Source organism: Mirounga leonina, unplaced genomic scaffold, assembly GCF_011800145.1.
Source record: "Mirounga leonina isolate KUSES-001 unplaced genomic scaffold, KU_Mleo_1.0 Mir_151, whole genome shotgun sequence".
NCBI lineage: Eukaryota > Metazoa > Chordata > Mammalia > Carnivora > Phocidae > Mirounga > Mirounga leonina.
Genome location: NW_023270377.1, coordinates 57,430,320 through 57,444,067, shown reverse-complemented (window position 1 = coordinate 57,444,067; position 13,748 = coordinate 57,430,320). Strand labels below are relative to the sequence as shown.

Genomic DNA, 13,748 nt, shown 5'->3' with positions numbered 1-13,748 from the left:
GTGGGAATATACGGCAATACTGGGGGTCTGCAAGAAAGGGTTTCCCCAATTTGAAGTTGGCTTATGCACCTGACAGGCTGATCAATTAGGGGGTACTTGGGTTTGGAGTGGGGGTAGGGATGCAGGGGAAGAACTGGAGAGAACAGGGCAGACACGAGGCCTGGGGGCAGTAATAGCCTATACTCCCAGCCCCTGGACGAAGTGAACACCATGGAAGACAGCTAGTTGGGCTGGAGACTCCTTTACAGTATTCGATTCAAGAGGGTGGTCTACTGTGTAGAGGCCTCTACAGTGAGAGGCTGTGGGGAGTAGCGTACCAGGGCAGGGGCTGAATGAGAGTTGAAAAGGTGGAACCTGTAAAAAAACCACACATTGTTTCTGCTACACTTGACAAATGTCTGCTTATACCTACTGGTATCAATTTCTTTATATATATGTGGCTTAGGTTTTCCGATTCCTTTTTAACTTTACACTTACTTTTCTCCCAAAAATCATTTTGTCAAATTTCAAAATAAAATTGCATTGTTTTTCATTGGAAAAAATATCTGCCAAGGCCAATGGTTAGAGAGGGTATGGGAAAATGTGAACTCCTATACACTGCCGGTAGGACTTAATTTGGTATGTACACTGTACAGATCAACTTGGCGATACTGATAAACTTGAAGATAAGAATATTCAATTGGCCAGTAATTGAAGTTCATGATACAGACCTCAGACACACAAGTGCACAAGGAAATGTGCCAAGTATTTCATTGCATTGTTTATAATGAAAAATCTTAAATAACCGAAACGTGCATCAGCAAGAAAATGGAGAAACTGTGATACACTTATTCAATGAACTTATTCAATGAATTTTAAATGAATACTTTAGAGAAACAGGTGTTCACATGGATACATCTCAACATGAGTGAAAAAACAAGTCTCATAAGGTTAATCTACAGTATGATACCATTTATTTAAAGTTTCAAAAACATGAAGATAACCCTATATATGCATATATATAAGCATATAAAACCATTCATGGTATCATTCTGATTAACATAAAAACTGAGAGCAGCAGTTACCTCTGTGGGTAAAGGGAAGGAAATAGAATGAGAAAGGGCTGTATGGATTTCACTGTAGCTATAACTTTTTTAAAAGAAACAAGCAAATGTGTGTAAAATATTAAGACTGTAAAAGCTGGATGGTGGATACACGGGTATTCATTTATATGGTTTTCCATATTTTTTTCTCTCTGAAATGCTTCATAATAAAAAGGCACAATACAAATAATAGCAATCTTGTTAATGTTTGCTGACAGACAACTAACTAGATCAAAGTGGATAAACACATTAATACAAGACGCGGATAATTATTTCTAAGTGTAAGAAGAGTATTCATTGATTCCTCCAAGGCTTACATTTACTTAATACTTAGCTATGTGTCAGGCACTGTGAACAGTGGTTTACATGCATTAACTTACTTCATCTCCTCCATCACCCTGTGACGATAATGCTACTATTATTTTACAGATTAGAAAGCTGAGGCTGGGCGTGGAATGGTAAGAGTCCGAGGTCACGCAGCTAGGCCACAGAGCCAGGACATAAACCCAGGAATGTCTAAGTCCAAAATCTGTGCACTGTGTTACAATGTGAAAAGTTTCACCTTTATTAAATGATTCAAGATGAAAAAGCCACAGAAATTTACCAAGAGTAAAAATGGGAAAGAGGCAACTAACTCAAGATTTTTAAGGGATCAGGGTGTAAGGAAGACTCGTAACTGGGTATACACAATTAAAAGTGAGGCCTAAACCGAACCTGAATTTGTATAATGAAAATATAAAGGGAAGAACATATGGTGTGAGACATTAACAATAAAGCTGGCGTTGGCAAGAAAACCAGAATTCCTTAACCCCAGATACACAGCCCTTTCATAAGAGTCCTCAGACTGCAGGTAGACTTTCAGGCCTTTTAATCAGTTCCCTTGGGTACATTTGACTGGCCCTTCAAGGCTCACCCTTTCTGACTCACTCAGGCTCTATATTGTTCTCCCGCATCGAAACCTGACTCATCTGGCACTACGATGACTTTTTGTGGTATTTTTACAGGATCAAGTCATCAACTATTTCAGACCACTGTATTTTATGCAAGAAGGAATTTTATCGCAGATGTTTTAGTTGGGCATTTGGTAGCGAGTAACAGTCTCCCAACCTTGAGAACTAAAGGTGGAAGGGGGGGGGGGGGAGTCTCTCTGTAAGGTTTTAAGGGTATCTTATGGAACCCAGGAGCAGCAATGCAGACAGGCACAAAACATTGGGGAAAAAAGTGCAGTTATCAGCAATCAAGGCAGCTGTTTTCATCATCTTTTTCTTCTAAAGTTGTACGGTCTCTCATTTTTGCTTGATCCTCTTTTGCTTCACATCCATGTTCCAAATGCAGCTTCCCAGGACATTGGTTTTCCAATTCCAAATTCTTAGAAGAAATCACCTATTTGGCTCAAACGTCCACCCCTTGTCCAATCCTCTGAATAGCTCCTCTCTGAAAGTGGCATAAGTAATCCTCAGAAATGACACAAAAGTTGGGCAGACATCCTAAAAGTTATCTACTGTAACATTTCCTGTATTTCTGTTGTCTATTGGAGGCTTAGACTTTTCTTGGGGAGAAATAAGCTGCATTTCTCAAGGTTGGAACCACTGAATGCTAAATTCAATCAAAATGAACCAAAGATTCTTTGGCTAGCTCTTAGGAATGTTAAAACAGGGACAGAATTCTACATTAGGGTGTAATTTCCTTAAGACGACACTTTTCTGTGCTTCATTCTTTGCTTATTTCCACCCTTTCTGATGGGGCAGTCACTTGACATACTGTGCACCAACAATTTAGATTCTATAGTTTTCACTTTTTTTTTTCATTTAAAAAATGCCCTCTTTCTGAAGGAGGAAATCAATGCACGAACCATAGTCAAACAATGGAAACCCCCAAACACTGGCCCCCTTACTATAGAAAAATGAAGTCTTCAGAGTTAGTAACAGATGTGGAGGGAGAAAAAAATGAGTTGCTGCTATAAGCTAGAGACACTATGTTAAATGCTTACATTTTAATCCTCACAACAATCCTATGAAGGATACCACCGTTAGTTATCTCTTTTTTATGGATGATAAAAATTGGGTTTTAAGAACATCAAGTATGTTTTCACACATCAAGTATGCAGCTTAATATGGATTCAGAAGAGAAGCAAGGGACTTAAAAACTGGGGAGTGGGGGGGCGCCTGGGTGGCTCAGTTGGTTAAGCGACTGCCTTCGGCTCAGGTCATGATCCTGGAGTCCCGGGATCGAGTCACACATCGGCCTCCCTGCTTCTCCCTCTGACCCTCCTCCCTCTCATGCTCTCTGTCTCTCATTCTCTCTGTCTCAAATAAATAAATAAAATCTTAAAAAAAAAAACAAAAAAAACAAACTGGGGAGTGGGGAAAGGCTGAAGGAAACAGAGACCTCCCATTCAGCATTTTTAACACCAAAAAACTGCATTTAAATATACCAAAAAACTGCATTTAAAACTGCATTTAACATCAAAAAACTGCATTTAAATTTAAAAACTGACGAAATGGTAAGAATACATGACAGCATATGCAGCTCTTTAAAAATTTCAATTCCAGCTAGGGGTCACTTAAATTTTTACTCTTATTTTAATATTTATCAGTATAAAAATGTACCACTATTATGAGAAACTTGAACAATTTTCTTTCCTGACTCAGCATCTGCCCTTCTGCTCTTTTACCACCAAATTGAATATGCTATACTTGTTGTCCCCAAAGCCTCTTCTTTCTCCTATGCTCTCAACCAGTCTTTCACCCAAATACTCTCATCAACTGCTTACAAAGATCAGCAGGCAACTCCTTATTGCCAAAACCAAGAGCCTTTTCTTGCCTTTCATCCAACTTAACCTCTCCACTGTTTAATGTTCATCACCATCGTGACACTTTCTATGGTTTCTGACAGCCTCCTTGATGACTCCTCTTTCTCCCCCAGTTCCCTAAGTATTCCAAGGTTCAGACTTTAGCTCAAACATCCCCATGCAGTGTTTCAACAACCTGGATTTGAATGAGAGCTAATGTGCATTTTTCTAAGAACTACGATTCCGAAAAGTTTAGGAATCACTGGTAAAGATTAAATTCTGAACTCCTCTGCAATTTGACCACCCTCCTCCAACTCTCACAACTTCCCCTATCATGCGTAACAAACCACACTGTACCTTTGCTGATGCCATTTCCTCTGCCTGACTTTCCCAGATTTCTCCATGCAGTATTTTCCCTCCTCTATATTTCTACAGCACTTTGCATCTGCCGCTAGTATATATTTACCACAATGTATTTGATTATATACAAATCTGTCCAAAGGACCAAATCAGTATCTTTGTGTCTCCAACATGAGGAGGTATTTCACTAAAATACCAAATCTTGTTCCCAAGATATCAACCAATTTGTTTTGTGCTCATTATCAGACAACAAAGACTTCCTACTCATTTATGACAAAAAGTTTTAAACATACTATTTAGTGAAACAAGTAGTTTTTACATTGAAAGCAATTCTTACCAACTTAATTAAAACTAAAACCCAAATTGTCTGATAGGGTAGCACAACCAACACATCAACTTACATATCTTAAAACCAAATGTTATTAGTAGTAATAATCACGAAGTTCAAACAATATTGAATACAAGATTTTTAATAAAACAGGAACTTTGGGGTCATGAGAGTAGTATTAGGATTTGAACTATTAAGATACTAAGATGCTTGCTCTTTTTAAGTGATTCTAATCCAGGAGTGTTTATCAGAGCCACTTAAGGAGTGATGACAAAACACATATATTCTCCATTCCCAGAAATGTCGAGTTAGTAGGCCAAGAATGCACCAAGACCTGTGGATGTTTTTAAATGTTCCCAGCATTTTCTGATGAACAGTAATGGCTAAGCACTATTTTCTATGATGTATGTTTGACATGCCTTCAACTTACACATACATGTATTATTACTATTTAAGCATTTTCACTACTTTGAAATATCTTAAGCATTTTCACTATTTTGCCCAGTCACTTACAGGGCACCCAACTTTTTGCAATAGGTGTATTCCTTTAAAGCTTTATGTGCTTTTTGGTTAATTGAATTACCTCTCAAAGTCATTAAGTCTCAAGATAAAGAAAATTTTCTTAAGTGATATTTTCTTTAAATTAAGGTATACAGAGTACAGACATCTAGCTCATTAGATGAGTATGTTCTGATAAACAGGAATTATTTGCATGTAAATACACTGAATATACACTCTAGCCTTCATGAAAATTAAGCAACTGACGAAACACCTATTAAAGAGTATACTTGCATTAATATACTCAATACTAAGATTCTGTAACTAGAAAAAAATCAATATATTCAGCATTTTTAAATACTTCCTCGGGAAGCCTGCTTCTCCCTCTCCCACTCCCCCTGCTTGTGTCCCCTCTCACGCTCCGACTCTGTCAAATAAAATATTAAAAAAAAACAACACTCTATAAACTTACTGTAGAATTTCAATATTATTTTAAAACATCTCTACTATCACACTCTAAAAAGATTTTTAATCTCCTGACTTAATGGGTATTTTGCTCAAGTGAGCAACCCTCTCACATAATCCTCTTCACACATCCTCAATAGTGAAAAAAATTCTAAAAATTATCTGAAGGAGTTTGAAGATTCAAATTCTAATCCTTGTTAACTTCAAAATAATTGTACATTCCATTAATTTCTATAATTCAAGTAATACTTCCTATTGCACATCACAAGCTTAAGTCTCGTATTTAGGAAAACTCTGCCTGTGTTTTTATGTGTATCTAGAGTTGTCCTATGCATTCAAAGATATTACTGACAGTGTCAGATTGGGCCTGGAAAAGAGACAATGGAAATCTTAATCTTTACCCCCACTGTACACATGTGGAAAGTAATTGGACTTTTAGTTTTAAAATATCTAAAATAAAGTCACTGTTAACTTCTCCCTTCCTCTTATTCTGTTTTTATTAAACGTTAGACATACATAAACCCGAACATAACTTTCAAATAATTCTTGCCATGGTTTACCAAAACATGTTACCATTTTCAAGAATCTTCATGTAAATTCAAGTTTTTAATAAATCAAAATATTCTGCACTGCTTTAACAAGGGAAACCAGGTTTGCAAAATGACATTATTACAATTAACATGAATCAATGTGGACTTAAGAGTTAAAAGATTTTTTCAAGTTTTATTTAATAATTAGTTCATTCTCAGGTGAAAAATTAGTAATCTGTTAGTGCCCCTACTCTTCCAAGTAAATATATCTGCTCACAATAATTTTAGTGTCTGAAATCAAGAATCTATGAACAAAAGGCTAAGATGAAGAAAATAAACCACAGATTTTTCTTACCCCATACCACTGCAAATATTTTAAATGCATAGGAATACAACAAACTCAAAAGAAAAAAAATAGTGTTTTATTAACTACCACACTGTTATAATACACTTTAAACGTACAATAAGGTAGCCTTTAAATTTGAGGTGGTCTTAAGAATAACAAATGAACAGAATTCCAAATTTTTGAAATAGGTGAACTGCTGCAGTTATAGGTATACATTTAGGAAAATTGTATAGCTCTTACAAGACCAGCAATGAAACTTTATTTTGTACATTTTTTTAATAATTGAAAATATAAACAATAATTAAAAAATAAAAAGAAAATACAGCATAATAAAAAAACATACATTTCTCAATTAAATGTACTGGATACATATAAATTTAAAGGGAAGAAGCAAAAAAAGGAAAATGGTTGATATTTAAGTGCAGACTGACTACCTAGACAAAAAAAAAAAAAAAGACTTAAAAAAATATCATAAACCTCTAGTTTTCTATGACTAATATCCGTATGGTTGGAGTATCGTCACTATGGAAGTGATTTTGTTATGTTTGCATATGTTATACTTTACTGGCAATTTACATGATGGCTTTTAAGGCCCTGGCAGACATATGGTTTTTGGAAACAAGACTGGATAAAAAAATCACTGCTAAGACGCAATACACCTTATTTTTTTGGTCCTCCAATATTCAAGAAAAGGGATAATTCACTGTAACATTTTCTTACCACCCAAATGCCTCAACCTATACATTTTAAACTTTTTTTTTTTTAAACATTGGTTATATTGCCCAACTTCGTTATTGAAAGAATATTAACAAGACATTATTTTGGCAAATTAAATCTTAAACATGGCTTTTCAACAGGATTTAAAAGGTGACTATCCCTAGAGTTCCATGTTAAAATGTAGTTTTCAAAATCTTACAAGAGTAATGCTTAAAATATTGTACATAGTTAACCTAATTAAAATAATTAGCTTCAAAATGACAAATTGATAAGCTAAGTAAAGCCTACACTATGTAACATTTGCTTGGAAACTTGATTTGTCAGTTATGCATAATAAAAATTCCAGTCATCAAGAAAATTACAAAAATTTTTTTTATCATAACATGATTTCTTTCACCCACCAACTTTTTTTTATCTTACAATAGATAAATACCAACATGTTCTCATTTTTACACTAAACCACACAGGATTGATGCATTTGGTTAGACTACCATTCGCATTGTTAAATTCAATTTTCTCTTTATATAACTTGGTAAAATTTCATTTCTTCTAGATTCCAAAAGTACCTACAAAACCCATGCAATTTTACCATTTTTAATATACTATGGAATATCATACAAAGTAAGGCATTTCAGTGTCATGTATAACCAAGTTACTGTCAATCCAAAAATTTTTGCACATCAATAAAAAGATATCTAAGAACTTAGGAACAATATTCTTCTCACTACTGTATAAAAATAACCACAATGAATAAGTATTTGTGTAATATTTACTCCATTGTCTCATTTCCAGAAACTGTGACAAGCTGTAAAGGTATTTCAGTGTTGGTAAGGATATCTTGATTGCTGGTGGTGGAAGTATTAACAGTTCCTATCCCTGAAACAGAACCTTGTTGAATATTTGCAAGGATAAGTGTTGTTCCTCCTGCAGTAATCAAAGTATCATCTCGTGCAGCTTCCACAGATGCCAGCACTGTACTGCTAGAGTGAATACCTTTTTTATTCTGATGTGTTTTAATATGTTTGGCAAGGTGGTCACTTCTCATAAAGCGTTTTGAACATTCTGGACAAACAAATTTCTTCTCACCTGTTAAAAAAAAAATTGTTACTCAATTTTTTAAATTCAACATTAATAGACTGATCATTTGCTGAGAAAGAAAGCCAACCTAACTGACAGGGACAGGAAGCAGAGTTCAATTAAAACTGTATTAGTACCATGAGCTGCCCTTGCAAGATCTCTCTCTTAAGAGTATTTTCCCTCAAAATAAATCTGTCATCTTTACTTTTCGATGAGAAGCGATCTTCAAATATTACAGACTGATACTCAGATGAGACTTTAATCTTTCAACTATGCCAATAGTTTTGAAACATGTTACAAGAAAGATACCATACAGCTAAAAAATGACTTCTTTAAAGAGTGTACTGTTATTTAAGATACTATTAACATGTCATATCCATGATAACTAAACCTTCAACTCTTAAATGTGAATTCAAGTAACTATGCAGAGTACTTTGAGATTAAAGCAAAAACACAAGCTTGAGGTCCATTAAGACTGAGTAATCCCAGGAATAATGGAGATGGCTAGATGACTTGATTTTAGCTGGAACAGTCAAGAGCAAGCCTGATATATCATGATATTAAAGTTAATTTAAGACCCTGATGCCTAAATTTATTTCCCAGCATGAACGAAATACGTTTTTTAATACAAAAGACAGGCTGAAAGTCTATTTAATGTTAGAGACCTACTATGTAAGAGAGTTACTGGAAGGTCAAGCAAAAGGCCAATCTAAAGGGAATCCAGAGAGAAATCAATCAATAAACAAATCTTGTATTTTCTTAATTTCCTTCAAAATTCTTACCATCTCGTTCCAGCACCTCCACCCTAAGTAGGTCTTCACCAGGCTTCATGCCTGATCTATGCTCTGATGACACCTTAAGTCGACTTATTCCCTCTCCAATCCAATAAATCAATGCCAGACAAATCTTCTTGAAATACCAAATTGTATTACAGTGTAAAATTCCATCATTATACTAAGTGGTATGGGAATACAAGCGTAACTTGCGGATAACTAACTAGTTTAAATTCTCTACTGCCTAACTTAATAGGACCTCTTTGTGGCTCAATCCTACTTATTAACAGAAATGTGCTATATAGAATCTCATCTTCACTCATGGCAAATGGTCTCTCACCTCTTCTATTCACATACTGTTCTATTCTTCTGGGAAAGTATTTCCCAGCGTTTCTCTTGGAATTAATCCTGAAAGATGCTCCATGGAAAATGGCACATCAGAGGAAGTTGGGAAATGCTACGCATACTGCATCTCCCCACTCAGACATACAGTCTTGCTAACGTTCAATTAAAAGTCCTAAGAGGTGCTACCCTGAAGGTACTTGTGGTGACCCTGTTTAACCAAGTGTTTCCCACATTCATTTGATCAGATTTTTTTTTCCTTTCACATTATTCCTTTTTATACCCTGCTGATCAAATTCCACAGACAAAACTTCTGTCATCAGGCCATCTTAAAGTCTACTATCCCAGCCCACTGCCCAATAATCCCTTACTATCCCAAGCAGTAATGATCTCTGCCTGTGAGCATACTTTATCTACTCTCCTACACTGCTGCAGTTTCAAACAGTTTAATAATAAGCTCATCTACCTACCGAACAAGTGAGACAGAAAATAAAACAAGTAGAACATGTAATATATATACTACTACATACTTCACAGGTTATTTTGTATATTTAAAGAGAACGTAGGAGGTGTGAAAGCAGAGTCAGAGACAGCTTATTTGCCTAATCTAACAGAGAACCTGGATTTGAATCCAGATCTAGGAGACTTCAAAAACCAACACAGTCTTTCATTTCACCACGCTTCTTCCTTCCAAGCTCTCTAGTGACTGTAAATATAGATTTTTCAATTCTTCAGTGTTGAGCATAGACTGATGAATACCTTGACCATTATATGGTAGCAAGAGAAAACTATCTCTAAGATATATTAAGTTAGGATTTAATTTGTGTCATTCCTAGGCTCTTTTCACATAACCACACAATACGGTGTATAAACAATTAAGTCTTTCCATCAATAACATCTTGGTTAATCCTCAATGCAATGTTTTTTGCTTACCTCATAGATATTAAAACGAGAAAAGGTGAAATGCTTAGAATTACTCTTTATTGTAGTATTGAGGAAGAAGAGTAAGAAAGGTCAAGAGTAAAAGCAGACAACTAATTTAAAATGTTAACATAGGGGGTGCCTGGGTGGTGCAGCCAGTTAAGTGGCCAACTCTTGGGTTCAGCTCAGGTCATGATTTCAGGGTCATGAGATCGCCTCTCATCTGGCTCCGTGCTCGGCGAAGAGTCTGCTTAAGATGCTCTCTCCATCTCCCTCTGCCCCTCCCCTCCATACTCTCTAAAATAAATAAATAAATAAAATGTTTATTATGTTAAAATGTTAACATAATAAACAAGAAAAGCATTAAATGTGGCTTAAGACATTCAATGATGTTAAAGCAAAACAAAAAAAGCTAACTAAAAAAGGGGGGGGAAAGCAGCCCAAATAAAATAAAATGTTATTTTACAAGGTAAGCCATATTGGCTTATTTGGAATTACTGTTTCTTTTACTTTTTCAAGATTTTATTTATTTGACAGAGACAGAGAGAGAGAGCACAAGCAGAGGAAGCGGCAGGCAGAGGAAGAAGGTGAAGGAGGATCCCCTCTGAGGAGGGAGCACAACATGGGGCTTGATCCCAGAACCCTGGGATCATGACCTGAGCCAAAGGCAGACGCTTAGTGACTGAGCCACCCAGAGGCCCGGAATTATTGTTTTTACATTGGTATTGCTGAAGATAAAAAATGGATTAACTGGTCATATTTTAAAAGATACAGATCAGTAAAGTATGCTTTAAAAAAAAAAAAAAACAAAAAACTTCAAGGTAATATGTTGCCCTGTAATTCATTTTTGTCTGGTAAAAGTAAATATTAGTAACCTGTATGTGTTCTTCTGTGCCTCTGTAATTCATCACTTCGAGTAAATCTTTTACCACAGAACATCCAGTTACAAACAAAAGGGCGTTCCCCAGAATGCCAACGCAGATGAGCTCTCAGATGTGAGGTCTTCCCATAGACTTTACCACATCCTGGTATATGACAAATGTGTTGCTTCTTTTTCCCAAGATTGGTACCTCTAAAAAACACACAAAGAATAATATATACTTATATGAAAATATTCAAATAAACATTACCACTTATATCATATATTCCCGTGTTGAATTTCAAATAGAAGACATTATTACCATGAGGTCAATCAGAAACCAAGACCATTTAAAATCAATTTAAATAAAAATTTGTATGTCTCAAACATATAAGTATTACATATTAATTTTACTTCAGAATTAATATGATTGCTGTCCAAATGTAAATATGCTCAAGAATTACATAATTTAAAAGGACATTTCATAAAGAATGTATAAAAAGCTTTTTATTATTCTGTCAGAACCATTCACAAATTTGATGCATAGGCCCAATCCACCTTGTTAGTTGTATAAGAAACTAAATGGTCTATTCAAAGTCATGATGTCGGCTAATTTAAAAATTAAATTAAAACCAAGAAATGACTGCAAAACTAATCACACGTACAATTAAAAAAAAGATAGGCACCTTAAGCAGACTTTAACATGACTTAAGCGTATTTATTCATATATTTGTATAGCCACACCCTGAGTATACACTGACTTGGAGAAAAATCAAAGGAAAAAATCTAGACAAAGCTATTGTCTCAGCTTCCCTTGAAATAAATATAAATCAAAATTATCTTTACAATTAAAATTCCCTTCATATTAACCATGCAAAGATATCCCAAATTATATACATCAGTGATATAATAAAAATACAGTTCTCCACAGCGCAAAATTTGACGTTTGTTACATTTTAGTATTTGATATCAAGAACAAGGTTTGGGGGATATGTGCTTATTAGATGAATGAACGCAAGTATTTTGGCCTAAGCAAGAAGAAAACTTTTTTGATTCCAGAACTGATATTCAAATAAATATTAAACACTATAGCAAATGTTATTACTCAAGCTCAAAAAAAAAAAAAAATATAGGCTAGTTACTGAATAAAAATAAATGAGTTCACAAAAAACATGACATTTTAGACTGTCAAAATCATATAAACTTTGCAATGTTTCTGAGATTTTAAAAAAGGTACATTTAAGAACCCCGACTTCCCCTCCTCCCACAATCTCACAGTCTAGGTATAGCCTGTGAACTTTCCATAAGCCTGCAAATCCTCCTTTATATATTATACCTCTCGTTTTTCAAATTTTACTGGAAAAATGCATATTTCCCCACATTTATATTTTAATGTACTCACACTCAGTAGCATGTGAAATTGCCATAGGACAAACAGTGCTAAACGGTGCAGTGCTGGCTGTTAGATGCCATAGGTGTTCTGAACAGGGAGACATCAATGTGGGCTCCAGTAGTTAGAGAAGGCTTCGTGGAAGAGGTGGGTAGGATTTAGATAGAAAGGAGGGAAGGCATTCCAGGCAGAGGAATAGCATAAGTAAAGACAAGGAGGAGTCATGCTGTTGTCTTAAGGGCAAGGACGTCATAATCTAACACAATTCTCATTTCTGCTCCAGTCCACCCCCAATTTCTACAACTCTTTTCCAAGAGCTGAGTTGAGTGAAACAGGTTTTTCTGGCTCACCTGCAATGCCAAAGTATTAACCAAAGCCAATATTTCCATTTAATTTAGCTTTTAAAATTTATTTTATTCTTAAACAGCCCTAAGAAAAAGAGCAATGTTTGTGATTATTGGTGTACAAACCAATTTTACATATTGTGTTCACCATAGCAATTTCACAGAGAACCCAATTCAGTTCACTCTTGTACTCATGACTTCTTGCCTCTATGCTAAGCATACCACTCGAGTGAATTGATGTGCTTTTATAAACTCAAAAGTGCTATTTTACTAACTTAGCAAAATTTAGCTTGAGAGCACTAACAAAGCACAAGATTGTAATAAATTACAGTAATGAATCTGGGTTCTCAAAGAACCAAAACGCCCGGGAAAGATTATTTTCAACTGAATTTAAGAAAACAAGAAATACTCTTTGAAAATGGGATAGGCATCTAAGAAAAAAAAAAATGGGGACAGGGATGCACACAAATATATGTAATGTAAGGGAAAAGCCAAATACCCGGGTCCAAGTTTCTATTTAAAAAGGAAATTTTATTCAAGATAATATCTATATATGCTAGATATGGATTTATGGCATGTGATATGAAGGAAGAGAACTGACTTTCTCAACAACTAAAAAGATAGTAACAGATTTGGCCATAAGTTTTCTTCTTGATTTACATAATCAGACCACTAATACCTATCATACAACCTAGAAAAAACAAACAATTTTAAGTTTCTATTCCTGATTGCCTAAACTTGTTCTCAATAACAACAATGCCAAGACAGAGTGACACAGAATAAATAAAGCTAATTTCAGTATGGGAATTAAAAGTTAAGTATATCAAGTGCTTTCTTTTGCTTGGGATGGGAGAAATGAGACACCAAGTGAAATGCTGACAGAGAAGAAAATTTTTAAAATATGGATCAATGTTTAATCCACACA

At 35.1% G+C, this 13,748-nt stretch overlaps 1 protein-coding gene across 2 annotated transcripts in view; it reads right to left on the bottom strand.

The window, feature by feature from the left end:
- Positions 1–6,454: 6,454 nt before the first annotated feature.
- The window catches only part of SP3 (Sp3 transcription factor), a 55,788-nt gene continuing 48,494 nt past the window's right edge, over positions 6,455–13,748 (bottom strand). For both annotated transcript variants that reach the window (XM_035007738.1, XM_035007739.1), the window contains exons 6-7: positions 11,106–11,302; positions 6,455–8,203 (exon numbers count right to left, since the gene is read on the bottom strand). In XM_035007738.1, coding sequence (XP_034863629.1) covers positions 7,887–8,203; positions 11,106–11,302 — 514 coding nt within the window. In that variant the 3' untranslated portion in view covers positions 6,455–7,886. The remainder of the gene's footprint in view (positions 8,204–11,105; positions 11,303–13,748) is intronic.